This window comes from Schistocerca nitens, chromosome 2, assembly GCF_023898315.1.
Source record: "Schistocerca nitens isolate TAMUIC-IGC-003100 chromosome 2, iqSchNite1.1, whole genome shotgun sequence".
Classification (NCBI taxonomy): domain Eukaryota; kingdom Metazoa; phylum Arthropoda; class Insecta; order Orthoptera; family Acrididae; genus Schistocerca; species Schistocerca nitens.
Window position 1 is genome coordinate 150,597,784 of NC_064615.1, and position 18,355 is coordinate 150,616,138.

The following is an 18,355-nucleotide window of genomic DNA, read 5'->3' on the forward strand; positions in this document are numbered from 1 at the left end:
GTCTTATTGACTATATTCATTTCTTTCTTGCAGTTTGGCCAATGTTTTACTGCATAGCCCAGCAGCTAAACTTACTGATGACAGGGATCAAGCAAAGTCACAGAATGAGCAACAAAAATTATCAGGTCTAATGAAGTACATGCTGCCAGCTCACATTCAAACACTTCTGTTGTGTTTGGATGTTTCATATGACAGGGCAATACAGTTTGATTCACGGCCTGGATTAAAATTTCTGGTTCAGAAAGTAGCTAACCTTGAACGAGCTGCCAATCTATATAGGCAAGCAGGTGCAGCATGGACATTGAAAGTAGTAACTTTGTTTGATTTGTGCTTACATGAAGTGTGGAAGAGTGGAGTTACTCTAGAAAAAGTCAAGTTAATTCTGGAAGATGAAAGGAACAGCAACACTAAATCAACAGAAGGAATTATGCAGAAGCCAGGAGCAGAAACGAATTATGACTATGGCGATATGTCAGTCTTCTTGAAAAGGTTACGTCAAAGTTTTGATCAACTCTGTGAGACATATGTTGATGTTGTTCTTGACAAAGATGGACAGCATTCAGCTGTTGATCAGATTTCTGATCAGCCAATATTTTTTCTTATAGCACATCCAGATGATTTTCCTGAAATAAAGAGGAAGGAATCTCTGAGTAAGAATATGACAACAAATTATGAAGAGAAGGATGCTATCTCTTTCCAGGCAAAGACAGAAGGTTCATCATGTGTAAAAACAGAAGATAAAAGTATTAATAAAGAATTAGAACATGATATTTCAGAGGCTGCTGATGATGAGTTTTCAGCTACAGATGAACCCGATCAAAACATTCATAACACAGATCAAGTTGCAGCCTCAGAAGAAACTGTGTGCAAGGAAATATCAGTTGAAAGTGAACAGCATGTGAGCATAAGTAAACCTTTTGCTCTAGCTGATTTTGCACGTCGCTACTCCTCGTCAAGTGATAGTGATACTGAAGTGAGGCTTGATACTAATGTCCTGTGTGATGGACTTTCAGCTAATCATGAGGTTGTGAATGATTCAGTATATGAAGTTGCAACAGAGAAAGATATAGAGGGATTGATGGGGGAGTACAAAAAACATAAACAAGCACACACCATGCCTACTTCATATACAGACAAGCGTAAAAATCCATTCCTTACACAAGGGCAGGTTGACACTGCATTTGAGCCACCACCACCCAGTGAGCCAGTGCCACTTGAGATAGAACGCCAGCGCCAAAGCAGCCTCTTCAGGGTAAGCAAAAAACTATTTAATAGAATGAAACAAACTTGTATTCCATTTCAGAAGAAATAAAATTCCAGTTCACACAAATATTCACTTTTTTTGTTGTCATTAGTTGATTTGCTCTGTTATGTAGTGTATAGCACAATAATGTGGGTAAGCAATATGTTTCTTTGCTTAGTTTTGTGAATAAGGGATTTTTTTCTTCTCTCTGTCTCTCTCTCTAGCTTTTTTTATCCTTAGTTCCAGAAATACTCATATTTTTAAATTGAGTCTCAATATATGTTTCCGTAAAATTGATACTTGGATGTGCATATTTCATATGTCTTCATTTTGAATGTTGTACTTTAAATAATTTCAACATATTTTTCATTTATTAGTAATGTTTCATATGTTCTCTGACATGAAGGAGAAACTTGAGAAATATGGAACAAGGCAAGATATACATTAACAAAGAAAATCAATTTTAGAAACTAATTTCAGACCTGTGTTATTTATTAACCTTAATTGAATTTTGATATAATTTTGGTTTAAATGGACTTTGCCGTTGGTGGGGTAGCCTGCATGTCTCAGCAATACAGATAGCTGCATCACAGGGACGCAACCACTACACAAGGGTATCTGTTGAGAGGACAGACAAATGTGTGGTTCCTGAAGAGGGGGAGCAGCCCTGTCAGTAGTTGCATGGGTCTGGATGATTGACTGATCCGGCCTTGTAAGACCTACCAATACAGCCTTGCTGTGCTGGCATTGCGAACGGCTGAAAACAAGTGGAAACTACAGCCATAATTTTTCTTGAGAGCATGTATCTCTACTGTATGGTTAAATGATGATGGCATTCTCTTGGGTAAAATATCCTGGAGGTAAAATTGTTGCCCATATGGATCATCAGTTGGGGACCACTCAGGAGAATGTCATCAGGAGAAACAAAACTGGTGTTCTGCAGATCAGAGTGTGCAATACTAGACTCATAAATAGGCAGGTAGGTTAGAAAATTTTAAAACTGAAATTGATAGGTTGAAGTTAGATGTAGTGGGAATTAATGAAGTTCAGCGGCATGAGGAACAGGACTTTTGGCCAGGTGAATAAAGGGTTATAAATACAGAGTCACATAGGTGCAGTGCAGGAGTGGGTTTAATAATGAATAAGAATCTAGGAATGCAGGTAAGGTACTATGAACAGTATAGTGAACATGTTATCATAGCCAGGATATACATGAAGCCCAAACTTACCGTAATAGTACAAGTTTACATGCCAACTAGCTCTGCAGATGATGAAGAGATTGAAGACATGTATGATGATATAAAAGAAATTATTCAGATAGTTAAGGGAGACAAAAATTTAACTGTGATGGGGGGGACAAGAATCCGACAGTAGGAAAAGGAAGAGAAGAAGAAATAGTAGGTGAATATGGGCTAGGGGAAAGAATTGAAAGAGTAAGCTGCCTGGTAATATTCTGTGCAGAGTGTAATTTAATCATCGCTGACACTTGGTTCAAAAATTATGAAAGAAGGTTGTGTACGTGGAAGAGACCTGGAAATGCCAGAAGGTTTCAAATTGATTATGTAATGGTAAGACAGAGATTTAGGAACCAGGTTTTAAACTGTGGGCCATTGCCAGGGGCAGATGTGGACTCTGACCACAATCTGTTGGTCATGAGCTGTAGATTAAAACTGAAGAAACTGCAAAAAGGTGGGAATTTAGGGAGATGGGACCTGGATAACCTGAAGGAACTAGATGTTGTAGAGTGTTTCAGAGAGAGCATTAGGGAACAATTGACAAATATGGGGGAAAGAAATACAGTAGAAGAATGGGTAGCTTTAAGACATGAAATAGTGAAGGCAGCAGAGGATCAGGTAGATAAAAAGACAGGGTCTAGTAGATATCATTGTATAACACAAGAGATAGTAAATTTGAAATAGAAAAAATTAATCAGGCAAGAGGGAATAAAAACATCTAAAAAATGAGATTGACAGGAGGTTGAAAATGGACAAACAGGAATGGCTAGAAGACAAGTGTAAGTATTTAGAAACCTATTTCACTAAGGGAAAAATAGATACCATGTACAAAAAAACTGAAGAGACTTTTGGAGGAAAGGGGAGCAGCTGTATGAATATGAGGAGCTCAGATGGAAAACCAATCTTAAGCAAAGAAGGGAAGCTGAAAGGTGGAAGGAGTATGTAGAGGGCCTATACAAGGCAGGTGAACTTGAAGACAATATTATAGAAATGGAAGGTGATGTAGATGATGATGAGATTGGAGATATGATACTGTGAGAAGAAATTGACAGAGCACTGAAAGACCTGAGTTGAAACAAGGCCCCTGGAATAGACAACATTCCGTCAGAACTACTGATAGCCTTGGGAGAGCCAGCCATGACAAAACTCCTCCATCTGGTTTGTATGATATGTGAGACAGGCGAAATAACCACTTCAAGTGTTTCTGAAGAAGAGATGTTTGTTAACATCGAATACAGACTTAAAGTGTTAGGAAGACTTTTCTTAAGGTATTTGTCTGGAGTGTAGCTATGTACAGATGATAAAAAGTTTAGACAGAAGGGAATAGTAGCTTTTGAAATGCGGTACTGCAGAAAAATGCTGAAGATTAAATGGATAGATCTTGTAACCAATGAGGAGGTACAGAACAGATGAGGGAGACAAGAAATTTGTGGCTAAAAGAAGGGATCAGTTGATATGATACATTGTGAGACATCAAAGATTACTAATTTAGTGTGGGGGTAAACATGATGGAGGGAGACCAAGAAGTGACTTCAGAAAGCAGATTCAGAAGGATATAGGTTGTAGTAGTTATTCAGAGATGAAGAGGGTTGCACAGGGTAGAGTAGCCTGGAAAGCTGCATCAGACCAGTCCTCAGACTGAAGACTACAACAACAACAGGCCAAAACCGACACTTGAACTAACACAAAAACTAGTACTGTGGAAAAGAGTTGCTGTTTCTGGAGTTATACTACTGCTTGCTTAATATGCTCATGACTACACATCTATTTCTACATGAATAACTGATATCTGTATACTGTAAGAATGGTGGTGCATTTGCAGTGAACCATGTTATTTATTAAGCTGTGAACAGGAATCTTCAGTTGTAGAATTGGGAGAATCAAGCATTTTTGCAGATGTGAGTGTCAAATTCAAGGGTCACAAGCAACTTGCACCATATATTTTTATGCACCAGCATTTCAGTCATCAAGCAATGAGTTGTTGGAGACACACAGATATTCAGATAAGTAGAAGAACTCCCCCTTGACTAACAGCTTGGTGGATCCTACATGTTCTTTTTTTGCTGAATCTGCATGTTTTGCAGAAGGCATTTTGGGACTTTCTCTTAGAAGTTAATTTTCTAACAATGCTAACGATACTGCAAGCAGCTTCCAAAACACGGTACTTTGGTTGAGTTGATCTGTTTGATGTGCATTAATGGGAAACATTTCATTCCAGTGAACAACAAGAATTAGTTCATTGTCTAATACTGTTAATAACACTGTAAGGAACTGCCAAGAAACAACAATGCTTCGTTTGAATTGATTTGTCTGGTATATGTTAACAGGATACATTTCCAAGAAAAGTAGGAATTGGAGTATTTTTGCTGTGAACTAAGAAATTTGCTTAATATGTAGCAGTGTTGTATATTTCTTTCCTTATCAGTTCTTCAAAGGATTCCTCATTTCTTCCCTTAGTCCACATCATTTTCACCATCAGTAACACCACATCTCGAATGTTTCAGTTATCTTCGTGTACTGTTTTCTTACAATCCATGATTCACTCCCGTATGGTGCTATGCTCCGGATGTACAGTTTTAACAGTTTCTTCCTCAAGTTCAGGAAGACTGGTAAGGAATAGCCTCTTTGCCTGCATTAGCCCACTTGCCTCATCCGTAATATTTGTTTTGCTTCCAAGGTAGCAGGATTCCTTCACTTCATCTATTAGATGGTGCCCAGTTATGATGCAAAATTTATTGCTAGTCTCATTTCTGTTGACTCTCAATATTTTTTTTCTTGGTTTACTCCCAACCCATATTCTGTGCTCAGTAGACTGTTCATTTCATTCAACAGTGAAGTAATTCTTCCTCACTTTCACAGAGTATAGCCCCGTCAACACTGAATCACTGATATTCTTCACTTTGAATTTTAATTCTAGTTCTTAAACTTCCTTTTATTGCCTTCATTGCTTCTTCAGTATTCAAGTAAAAGAGAAACAATGAAAAAAGTCGCCAACTGGGTCACTTCCTACTGTAGAATCACCATGTTAATAAACTGCTCTTTACAGTACTGTTATTTTTCTACCGTCACCTCTTCTTTTGTTTCAGTCTGAAGATGACTTATATTATAGGCTGAAATCAGTTATCTGAATAAAAAATTAGCAAGTGTTTCAGACTGTTTTTTTTTTTTTAACTACAGTCCTCATGGTCTCCCAGAGCATCATGTCTTCAGTTACGATAGTAGAGGAGGAAGACTGCATCATAACCAATTGCCCTTTTTACCCTGAGCACTTCTCTCTTTGTTTTTCAGTTGACATATTTTATGCAGGTAGCTTGACAGTTCTTAAGTCTTGCTTCCATTATCTGATGCAATGTCAGAACTGCCTCTCTAGTACCATTTCCTTTCTAAAGCTAAACTGACTGTCATCAGTGTTTGTGTAAATTCTTCTATATGTTGTTATTGTCGGCAACTGCAAGGTATGGTCTGTTTCCTGATTGGCTGATAGGTCTTGCAATTATCTGTCATCGTAATCCTTAGAATTGTGTGGACGATCTTGTACGGAGAGTCATTGGCAGCTGTAGAAGGGACTTCAGGCAGCTCCAGAGAAGTGTGTTGAGACCCTTGTTGTTCTGGTGTACATTAATGACCTGGCTGACAAGCTTAATAGCAGCCTCAGACTTTTTGTAGATGATACAGTTATGTGTAATGGAGTACTGTCTGCAGATAGCTGCACAAATATCCAATCAGACCTTGATAAGATTTGAAAATAGTGCAAAGAGCGACAACATTCTTTAAAAGTGTTGTTTGAGGCTTTTCCAATGTAATAGCTGCTTGAATGGTTCACAGACACTGCGCCAGGTGGTGTTGAGTAAACTGCACAATATTTCCACAAGACAGCTGCTTGTCATCTTCAGTTGCTATTGATGCATTGTTGTTGGAGCTTACTAATTTATGCACTGGCAATCTAGAAAAGCACAGGTGCAAGTGGCAGAGCTATAACATCATCATAGATGACATCAGTACTCAGAGCCATTTTCCGGAGAAACAGGCTGCAGTTCAAGCAGGGCAGTTATTACATTGGGAAAGTCTCAAAGAGCACATGTGGTGCCTCTATGGGGAGGAGATGGTCAACAGAATAAGTGAGTTCGATGAATTCTGTAGATTGTTGTGCTCTCTCGCATTTTTTATTGTGATTTTTTGACCAGCAGCCTATACCAATGTTTGCCAACTTTAGACTCTATACAGATTCTGCAACTGCTAAGAGGATTTAATAATGAGCTAGCAGGACACAGATGTGAGAAAGAATCCATTATATGAGGTGAGAATTATATAGTCTCCAAAATCTTGCTCTCACTTTATCTGAATATCTCATGTCCATCAAATGGATTCCTGGGAGTGAGTGAACAGTGATATGTGGTCTAATTCAGACTAGATGTGGCAGCAGATCATGGTGTGTCAAACTTCCAAGTTCCATTGCAGTGTTACACACCATTCGTTGAAAGAAGATAAACCATGCAGTCACAATGTATTTAATTTCACAAATAAACTACTGAGTCACACTGTGATAGCATTGCTGGAAAAGGGACTAAATTTTGCAACCACTCCAAAGACTTTGCCTATCAAATATTTTATTAGTGCTGTTGAACAGGGCATGTTGAAACTTCTCAGTGAGACTGCTGAACAAACAAGATGAGAGACACGCAGAGCCTTAACTAGGATGCTTGCACTCAAGCAGAATTTCACTGCAGAGGAAAGAAAATAACTCCAACCTTTACAAGAAGACACAGAAATAGTAATTTTATCTGCTGATGAGGGGACTGCTGCTGTCCTTCCGTCTGCAATATATTATTTTGACAATATGATGGATTTGCTCGTGGACTCAGCATGTTGTTGTCTCGAGAAGCATCCAATGGATGCAGTACAATGAAAGACATCTGTTCTCTTCAAATCCAGTCAGTTTCCTGACCATCTGAAAAAGAGCTTGAGCAGCAGTTCCACCATAACTTAATGGCCTGCCAGTGATACATAAAGAAGGAGCTCCAGTTTGCCTCATTGTGAACCATGTATGAGGCCCAATATACTTCCTAGCAAAATGTGTGGCTTCTCTTTTGAGCTCTTTGATAGGGAAATGTAAACACTATATTTAGAAGATTTTATACAACAATAGAAGAACTTGCACCTCAAACTAAGTGGCATCTTTCTGCTCATATGAGTGCCTTTGGTGGATTCACTATAACACATAGAAACTAAGCTGAAAGAGGATTTCTTACATCTTTTCAAGCATGTGCTTACCTCAACTTACATTTTACTTAATGATCCTGTTTTGAGCAAACTTACAATGTTGCTTTGTGTAGCCCTCTGTCTCTCATGGTACCTAATATTTTTTGAGAGACTTCAGGGACAGAGCAATTCAGTCAACAGTTTTGAAATCTAAATTTGTTTTTGGAGATGTGTAGATGATATTTTTGTGGTATGGCCACGTGGGCCAGCAATACTTACTCCATATTTGGATCATCTAAACTTCATCCATCTGATCATGTGTTTCACCATGGAAGTGGAGAAAAATGGAGACCTGCTTTCTCTGACTGTCATGATTTGTGGAAAGAAGGCAGATACATGGGTCACTGTGTGCTTTGTAAAACTACACACACCAATCTTTATCGATGAGCTGTCATCACCCATCCTAGTGCAGTGGTATATTGCAGACTCTCGTTTATAGGGCTAGAGCTATCTCAAATCCAGAGAGTTCATCAGCAGAGCTTAGCCATCTCTGCTCAGTGATTTTTCCAGAATGGGTACTCCGATAAGAAGATTCGCAATGCATTTAGATCATCATGTACTAAAGAGCTACCAGGAAAAATTGAGAACTCCATGAGGATGGTTTTTGTGCCTTAGATTGGTGGTGGTTATCAAATGCAAATGGTGTTGAGTTCTGTTAAAGATGACCTAGGTCTACGAAAACCAGGAATATACAAAATCCCATTCCTGTATGGGAAATATTACATTGGCTAGATGTGTTGCACTGTTAAAAACAGATGCTATGAACATGGACATTGTACCAGATTGGGTTAGCCAGAAAAATCTGCTGTTGCTGAACAATGTAATGATGGGATGCGGCAAGAACTGCAGAGTGCCCAAATTCTCTCACCTTCCCCCGCATACTGTGACTGTATCATTAATGAAGCAACTGAAATACTTATAGCTAACAGGGACTCTGGATTTCAACTCAACAAAGTATGGAAACAAGTATTGGCAGCACTTATATATCATTGGCTGCAGATGAGTAAATGCAAGGATTTAACACAAATGAGGAATCAAGGGTCAGGACCATTAACGAACTTGCCCATGTATGCATGCTGAGTCCACAGCTTGCAGTCGCACTTTCCCACACTGCGCTCAAGTAGACTGCAGCCTGTTTCTCCTGCAGGGGGCTCTGGATGTCGACTTCTTCTTTGATTATGTTATATCCCTGCCCCTTTGCACCTGCACTTTTCTAGCAAGCCAGTGCATTAGTGGGCAAGCCACAACAGCAGTGTGTTAATAGCACCTGGCAATGATGTGCAGCTGCCTTGTGAAAATATTGTGCAGTTTACACACCACCATCTGATGCAACATCCATGAACCATTCAAGGTATTTCATTAAATGTTCAGAATTTTTCAGTTGTACACTTCATAAAACAAAACAAGAAAAGAAACAAAAAAAGTGCCATACTTATGATAAAAATGTCAGTGTGTCACAACTGGAATCTGTTAACTCATACAAATATCTGGGTGTAACTGTTTGGAGTGATATGAAATGGAATGATTATATAGGTTCAGTCATAGGTGAAGCAAATGACATACTTCATTTCATTGGTCTACAGAAGAGATTACTTACAAAACACTGGTACTACTCATCCTAGAATATCCCTCAAGTGCTTCAGATCCTTACCAAATACAGAAGGTGTTGAACATATAGAAACAAGGACAGCACAAAAGGCCACAGGTCTGTTTGACCATTTGGAGAGCAGCACGTATATGTTATTTATCCCTTGTGCCTTGTTTAATCCCAAATGTTCCAAAAACATTCATGTTTACTGAAATTAAAAATCCTTTACTAAAGGTGGGTGATTTCATTAAGGAACATCTAATTTAAATTGCAGATATTATTCTCCTAGAAAATATGAAAGGTCTTCAAACAATCTCTTTGTCTCAAAATAAACCTGCAGAAGGAATTGCTGATTTGGCTGACAGTTTGAGCATTTTAAAAAGAAACAAAATCTTGTTTTGAAGCTTTTTCCATTTCCTGTCATGAAAGTATGGACGTTGGACATGTAAATGATTCTTGGTTTTCTTGCTGCATCAGATTTGTTTTCCATACTCAAGGTTTTAACGGCTTACTTTTCTGTCATCATCAGGAGCTAACTATAGTACTGATAGGCTATGTGGTACTTTTGTATGGAGTTCTGTGAATTATTTCTTGGAGACACCACAAATTCACAGAACTTTCCTATGATGCCAGAGATTGTGTTGAAGTCTGTTATGGAAGAATATTAATAGTGATGCTGATTCTATTAGATGGTACATAAGCAGGCTTATTTTTCTTAGCCTTTAAGCATCAGTCACCTTTTGTTATGCACCTCACAGCCACTGTTCCAATTAATGTTGTTTTATGCACATTCGGATTTCAACTACTTTGATGACATAATCCCAGTAGCTTGATGCGTGGGATAAGATTTTTGTTTCATGGAGATAATCATGTGGTAAGCAACAGAGTCTATCACATAACCACAATTCGCACAGTATATGTATATTATATAATTTGCTTATACTATTGTTTTTTACCTAATTACGTAAATAAATTATGACACTCATTGCATGTAAAAATGCTCAAAGGTGAATCAAGCAATTTATGTAGAAATAAAGTAGACATAGAACTGAAACACGTGGGACTCATATTTTATGTTCCTCCATAAAGAGTATGTTTTACTTCAGTAGTGCTGTTTTTCAATGTGATCTGTTTTCTGTTATTGAGATGAAACTCCATCTAGGCAAGATAGTTCCCATTCACACCACAACATTTTAGTTTCCAAAGAATATTTTTCGATACAATCAAAGTCCTTGGCAAACCTACACAATATATGAACAGGATCATTTTTGTTATTAAGCTATAGCAGAATGCAACTTGTGAGATTAGACGTGGGTTTATGTAGTTAGAATTCTTTACAAAAACCAAACAGGCAGTTAATGATTTGTAGGTCACATTCTGGGAAATAATGTGTAGACTGAAAGAGTGGAACAAACCTGCAATTACAGATGATATCTTTATTTTCAATTTTTGAGACTGGTGTTGCTAATAGATACTTAAGCCTATTAGGAAATGTACCTAATTTTTGACTGAGTACAGTTATAGTTGAAGGGAAATCCTATACATTCTACAAGAAATATCATCATAGCTGAAAGAGTTATGAGTTTCAGTCTCTTAATATTTTTTTGTGATTTCCTTAGATGTTGTTCTTAAAATTATATTAGAAAAGATAAGAAGGTAATGCACAATAATTTTATTACCAAAAAGTTTAATAGGTAACAAAACAATAAAGTCACAAATGAGCTTACACCATTTATCTACTTTTCTACATAGTCACCACCATTATCATCACATTTCTCCCATCATGGTACCAGTTTCAAAATGATCTGTTCATAGAAGTCTGTTTGGTTGGAGTATTACCATCTTGGACTGCTGATTTTCTTTCACACCTGTCACAAAGCATTGGCCGGCCAGGAATTTCTTCATGGGGCCAAACAGATGAAAGTCTGATGGTGCAAAGTCCGAACTGTATGGTAGATGCTGGAAAACCTTCTGCCCAAATTTGTCAATTTTCTCATGAACAGGAGCAGCAACACAGAGGCGAGCATTGTCATGACGAAGTTTGACATCTTCAACATTAATGTTGCGGCATTTGTCTTGAAGTGCACTACAAAACTTAACTGAAGTTTCAGTATGGGCTGCAGCATTCCCAGTGATCCCATGTCCACCAGTAATGCACCATGCATATCTCAGAACACGGTTACATCACTTTCCTAGCAGACTGAATTACTTTGAATTTTTTTCATACTGGGGAACCAGCATGTTTCCACTCCAATGAGGTGTGTTTGGTTTTGGCCATGTAGTGGTGCCCCCATGACTGATCACCAGTGATGATTTCATTCAGAAAGTCATGCCCTTTGTGTTGTGATGCATTAAGCGATTTAAGCTTGTCATCATTCGCTGGCCCTTGTGGTTGTCTGTCAGGCTCTTAGGCACCCAGCGAGCACTAACTTTACAAAACTGTAGTGTCTCATGCACAATAAGTGTGCAGTTGCACATGCCTGATATTCAAAATTGCTGCCTCAATGGCTCCAACATTCTGTGGGTTTGCAGTTGTTACCAGCTGCCCTGAGCATGGCGTATCACTAAAGTTGACATGGCCCTCTTGGATGAATGCACACCACCTGGAGACATTGCTACAGTCCATACATGCATCCCCATATACGCTTGAATAGTCCTGTGGATTTCCTTTTCATGCCCTTTGGCCCACAAATATCGAACTACACTACACTGCTCTTCACAATTTGATGACAGTATCATGTGAGCCAAATTTGTTTCATAGTTCAGGGTTCTCTCACTAGAGCTGCACATGTAGAAAAAAAACCTCTGCAGCGCAAGCTTCAAACTATATTGTCATGAAATTTCAACATTACATCTGCAATACCAGCGGAAAAAAATTATTGCGCATTACTTTCTGATCCTTCCTTGTATTTGTTTGTGGTGTATACAGGGTCTGCCACATTAGATTTAATGTCTCTGCATTTAGTGCTTTGTTAGAAATTGTAATATTAATATCTACATCTACATCCATAAACTGGAAACCACTGTTAAGTGCCTCTGTGCATGCTGTAATTAATATGATCTTGTTCTCATGATCTCTAAGGGTGTGATATGAAGTTCAGCCCTGCACTATCTTACAAGATGTTTAACTGGAATGTATAGACATGTGGCTCTCATAATTGGTGCTGTTGCATAGCTTAGTGGATGGAATTCGACTCAAAACTAATCATGAAGTAACAAAGAAAAGTAATATTGTAGCTTGGATGGTTCTCTGGAATTTATTGAATACTTTGGTATATAGAGAGTTGTGGTATATCCCTAGAATTATCGTTTAAAGACAGTTCTTGAAACTTTGTAAGTAGGCTTTCTCGGGGTAGTCTGTGTCTATCTTAAAGTGTCTACTAGTTGTTCCTTCAACATCTCAGTGACACTCCCCTGCATGTCAAACCAACCTGTGACCATTCATTTTGCCCTTCTCTGTATGTGTTCAATATCCTATATTAAATAATAATGGAAATTCCTGGATGGAGCAATACATAAAAATAAGGGAAAGGCAACCACTCATCTGTAGCAGATCGATACATGGGGCACAGAGACATGTAACACAAAACAGCAGTCACACTAGCTTTCAAGCACTAGCTCTTTTTTTTTTTTGCAATAGTACACACGTTGACACACACAACCACACAGGTACCCAAATACATCCCCCCCCCCATGAACACAGAATGATTAATGATTGATACTCGATTATTGAAAGCAGTTGCCTGTGCTGATGGAAGTGGGGAGGGAATAGAGAAGGTCACAAGGATGGAGTAGCAGGAAAGTGGCAGATCTTTGGATAGATGACTTCGCAGCCACACAACAAGTCAAAAAGAGTATAGAGGGTGCAAAAAAGAGGTGTAGGAAGAGGAAGAGAGGTAATTGAGGGGGGGGGGGGTGAAGAGAAAGGTGAAGATGAAAGGGGAGAAAGGAATTGGAGAGAGAAGGAAGAGGGTTTGAAAAGGGGAATGAGGAGAGGGAGGGGGGAGAAAGAGAGAGAGGGGGGGGGGGGTTGAATGCCTGCATGGACAGGGAGGAAGAGGGGAGGAACAGTCATTGGAGAAAGCAGTGCACAGTCTGGACAGAAAAGGAGAGTTGTGTACAGTAGAGAGTACGGAAAAGGCAAGGTGAGGCAGCAGGAACAGGTTATCAGAGGTTTAGGCTACAGGGACTGTGAGAGTGCAGGATGTGTTGAAAAGACAATTCCCATAAGTGTAGTTCAGGCAAACTTTTACTGGAAGAGAGTATCAAAACGGCCACTGTAGTGAACAAGCTGTTGAAGTCATTTTTGTTGTGGCATGCAACAAGAGCGGCAACTGGATAGTGGAGTATGCAGTTTGCCACAGTTTGGCAGTGGCCATATGTGTAAGTAAATAGTTGCTTACTTGTCATACCACATCCATTCCTACTTGTAGTTTGTTTTTCCTTGGTGCATTGGCATCTGCCAGCAGGACAGTGCAATGTGTCACATAGCTCGCGATGTACCTAATTGACTGGAAGAGCACCAGGATCATTACTGTACTCAACTGGGCATGAAACTGCCCGGATGTAGACTAGTCAAGATTCTGTGGGACCACCTCAATAGGGCTGCTCATGTCGTAGATCCTCAACCAAGAAACTTTAGTGCAGCTGGCCATGGCAGTGGAGTTGCCATGACTCCGCATCCCTGTAGGTACCTTCCAAAACCTCATGACTCACTTCCTAGTAGTCCCACAGTGGTCTGCGCAGCATAAGATGGTTATTCAGACTTTTGACAGGTAAGGGTGACTGGATTCTGTGTGTGTGTGTGTGTGTGTGTGTGTGTGTGTGTGTGTGTGTGTGTGTGTGTGTTTGTTTGTGTAAGTAGTTTTGACCTCTTTGCTTGCATTTGGTGTCCTAGATATATCATTACACTTAGTTTATTTTTACTGTTTTACATCTTTCTGTATTTTTTTTTTTTTTTTTTTTTTTTTTTTTTTTTTTTTTTTTTTTATGTAACAGGATAGTGAAGCTCACCGAAAAGTCTGGGCAGAAATGCTGGGCTCTGTATTTGATCTGTTGGCGCAGTTAGATGATAACCATTTTCGCACATTGTTACCTGTGCTGTTCCATGGTGTACGCCAGCTCACAGCACATGCTACAGACACTACGCTGAAACAAGCTGTTGCTGAATTTTTCTATCGAGTTGCTGTGCTGTATGGATTCAGTCCAGAATAAGCTGCATTCTGTTCGTTGTTGATATGTTTTATGCTGTTGTTGTCTGGTGAAAAGTTAGCTTCTTTGATTTACTGTGTGTCTTCTGAGTACTGTGTGTTCCTAGGTGAACAGATTATCTCCTACAATATTAATGTTACATGTATGTCTATAAAGGTGTAAACAAATAAGCAGAGAAAACAGGGCCATAGAGATCACACTGAATGATGACTCAAATGTGACAAGTCATTACTAAAAAAGTTTCTTCATGGTCCATTAAATTATTCTGGCTGGCAGCCATATAATATTGTAGATGTGAACCAATGTGTCAGTCATTATTAAAGTGGCCTTTCATCAGGGCACGTAATATTGCATATTCTGATGATGACAGTTTTAATAATGGTTGAAACATTTTGAAATATGATGCAGTCAACACACAAAGTAATTTTACGGATCATAACACCAAACTCAAAAGCTATTAACATTTTTTCAGTTGATTACAGAGTTCAATGATACGGGCATTATCATTACTTAAGAGTGACAGAAATGGAACTAGTATGACTCATTCAGCAAGATTACAAGAGCAGTACTGCTGCACTTCGCAAGAGCTATTGTTAACATCTTTGTGGGAAACGAGCAGTTTCTGTTTCACCTTTTTTGTATTTGTTAGATTCCCTAAACTTTAGTGTATTAGCATTGTTAAGTTGAAACATTTTAGAAATGTATAAACTTGAGTTCTTAAACTATCATAATACTGAAATTCATGTCACATTTTATGATTATACATTATTGACTCTTGAGTATCAACATGTTAAAGGAACACATATGTTAGTAAGAGTGTGTATATGGTCTTCTCATGCATGTTGTATGACAGACATGCCTGAAAACTTAGTCCACTTCCCTCCGTTAATATAGTTTAAGAAGTTGGGCACATCACATGATTAAGGTGTTACTTTATTGCAATTTTAGTAAATGAGAAGTTAAGAAAGGCAAAATTCAGGATTTTTGTGATTCTTTTTCATTAGGCAACTCACAGAAAGGAACTCTTTGTTGGACAATTTCTGTGAAGTGGTTCCATTTTGCTCTTCCCGAGAGATTAAATCTCTTTTACAATGTCACAGGTTTTATCTGCTTGACAGTACATCAAGCTTTGATAAAACTGTTTCACTGTCAGGCTGTTTAGTACGTATGAGAGGGCTACCTTGTTAGTAAAGCATTGTTGCCAAAGTTCTACATTGAAGGACCAGTCTGCTACATGACATTAATCTGTCAGGAAGACCACTGTCAGTAAGCTTCCTGTGAGTCTGTTTCAATCTACTATTTCTATTTCATGAAGCACTGTGATGTCTGTGACTAAATTTTAGAGTACTTTCATGTAATAACAAATTACTTTCATGTTACATTTTATGATTTTGATGGAAATTCCGGGACCACTTAAGATGACTCTGTCAGCATTAGAGTTTATCCTATAGAGTGCAGCCCATATATTTAAAATGGAAGACTAAAAATGAAACCATGATGTGAGGTTTATTTCATCTGTCCAGCTGATATATCTGTGACTGTTACCTTCCCTGACTTATACTACTGATTGCTACATAATTGCATTCAGGAATTACTTCATACAAGAACACTCCTTGAGAAGCTATATCAAAAAAGTGTAGCAGCTTCATAACTTTAGTGAAGAAGGTAAAACCAAGGTTCATTCCACCACTTTATTTTAAAATCAGTGAGCCATTTGATTTACACTGCCATTGCACAGTAACTGATACTGTGTAAGCAACAGTGAATACATAATATTGCTGGACTAAATGTTGTTATAAATCTTTATTGGAAGGCTATCCCATAATTTTTCAGTAAATTTCAAATCCTCACATTATACTCCCAAATTCTTATAAGTAAATCACCCATTCCAATAGCATTGTTTCGATTGGTTATTTGTATGTTTTATAACTGATCTTAATAAATTTTATTCAAAATGTGTAAAGAATAAATTAATTTGCTGGTACTCGACGTTGATGAAGTTCAAATTCTTTCCCGCAGTAAAGCTTCTGACATTATAAAATTTACCTTATAAATCTACACTATGGATGTAATGATAGCAATTATTTTTAATACATGCTGTTTAAAATATTGTTGGAAAGTTGATACTTAAAACAACATGATTATACATTACTGACTCTTGAGTATCAATATGTTAAAGGAACACATCTGTTAGTAAGAATGTGTGATTTATAAAATAGGCAGCTACCAGTTCACAAATCAGTTTTGGACAAATATAAATATATGATATATCACGTATCTATTTCAGGAAATAGTTTCTTATTTGAATTGTGAAACATATATAGAGTTGCAGTGCATGAAATTGTTTGTGTAGCAGCATAAATTGTCCTTAGATCAGTGATCTTGCACTTATGTCTCTTTTTTGTTGTATGTTTGAATATTTTAATACCTTTCAAATAATTTCATGTTGAATAATTTTTGAATTGTAAATACTTTGTTTGTGTGGAGAGTAAGATGATCAGTGGTTGTGGATTGTTACAATGAAGCACTAATAACTGAAGACTGTATAACATTAAGCTTTAAAATATATAAGGGTTTTTCACACTCTACACTAACGAATATTATGTGAAAAATTTGAAAATGAGAGAAGACACACAGTTAACAATTGGGAAACCCAAAGAGCCTTCTCATTAAAAGAGCAAGAAGGTGGTGTTGCTGTTGGTCCCGTTATCATTTTATTTGTCAGATTTTTAAAGGTTTTGTGAACTTTTTAAATAAAAAAATAGCCCCTGTAATATTCAGCTTGGAATTTTGGGACACGACATTTTGAAAAATATTGTTGACGTATTTATACAGAATGCATAAATTCTGTTGGTCATTGTACTTCAGAAGTGTTATGTCTATGATTTATAACAGTGTCCTTAATTCTTTTTACAAAATCCTATGATCTTGAAGAAATTAAGGTTAGAAATGCTACTATGCATTTCTTCATTCTTGGCTAACTGAGTGAAGAAGGTATCAGGTAAAACATTAATTGTGTGTGATACGGATGTCTTGTGTCATGGATGTGCCAGAATATAATAGTAACTGTGTTAATGTAATTGTAGATGAACTTGTTTCTGATTTTTCTTTTGCTATAAATACAGTTCAAGTTAATTACAGTCACAGAGGGGTTTGAAACTGTTTTGATGTTACAGTAATTGATGTACTTACTGTAATTTTTTTTCCTTCATATACACAACAGCCAACTTGTAAGAAAAATTAATTTTTCTGGAGTAAGAAAGCTGTAACTTAAATTATTGTCATATTCTGTTACAAGTGATAAAAATCCTCTTTCAATCTTTAACTCAGTTTAATTGTTTGTAAGTATGTAGAAAGATGTAACTTTGGAGCTTTATCTTTCATGATTTCTTTTACTTACAATTATTTTTTTGTGGTCTACAAATAAAATGTACCATCAATCTAGTCAATAATCATCAAAGATAAGTACTGCAGTATTATAAGCATGATTTACGTAATTGCTTTTGAATGATTATATATGAATTGTTATCATTGAGTACTATTGGAATTACTATATTAATATTCCAACAGAATTTTTATGCTTGTTGTAGCTGAGTTACAAGAAATATAATTTTCTTGCTGAAATGTTAGAACAGTTCGAGGTCTTTCTTAATTCCCTTATTGTTATTTTACTTTCATATGCGTTTCCATTGTCATCAGATCTCAAGAATGGTGAAGAACAGCAACATCATTCACTTATCATTTAAGATTACTTTTCTCTGAAACATGATTTGGATACACACACCAACATCCAAAGGTAAACAGTAATAAAAGAAAGAG

The 18,355-nt window shown here is 37.5% G+C and overlaps 1 protein-coding gene across 1 annotated transcript in view; it reads left to right on the forward strand.

The window, feature by feature from the left end:
* Positions 1-18,121, forward strand: part of LOC126235848 (brefeldin A-inhibited guanine nucleotide-exchange protein 3) — a 327,111-nt gene extending 308,990 nt beyond the window's left edge. Inside the window, exons 30-31 of the mRNA XM_049944714.1 lie at positions 34-1,252; positions 14,324-18,121. Of these exons, the coding sequence (XP_049800671.1) occupies positions 34-1,252; positions 14,324-14,539 (1,435 nt within the window). The 3' untranslated portion in view covers positions 14,540-18,121. The remainder of the gene's footprint in view (positions 1-33; positions 1,253-14,323) is intronic.
* Positions 18,122-18,355: the final 234 nt, after the last annotated feature.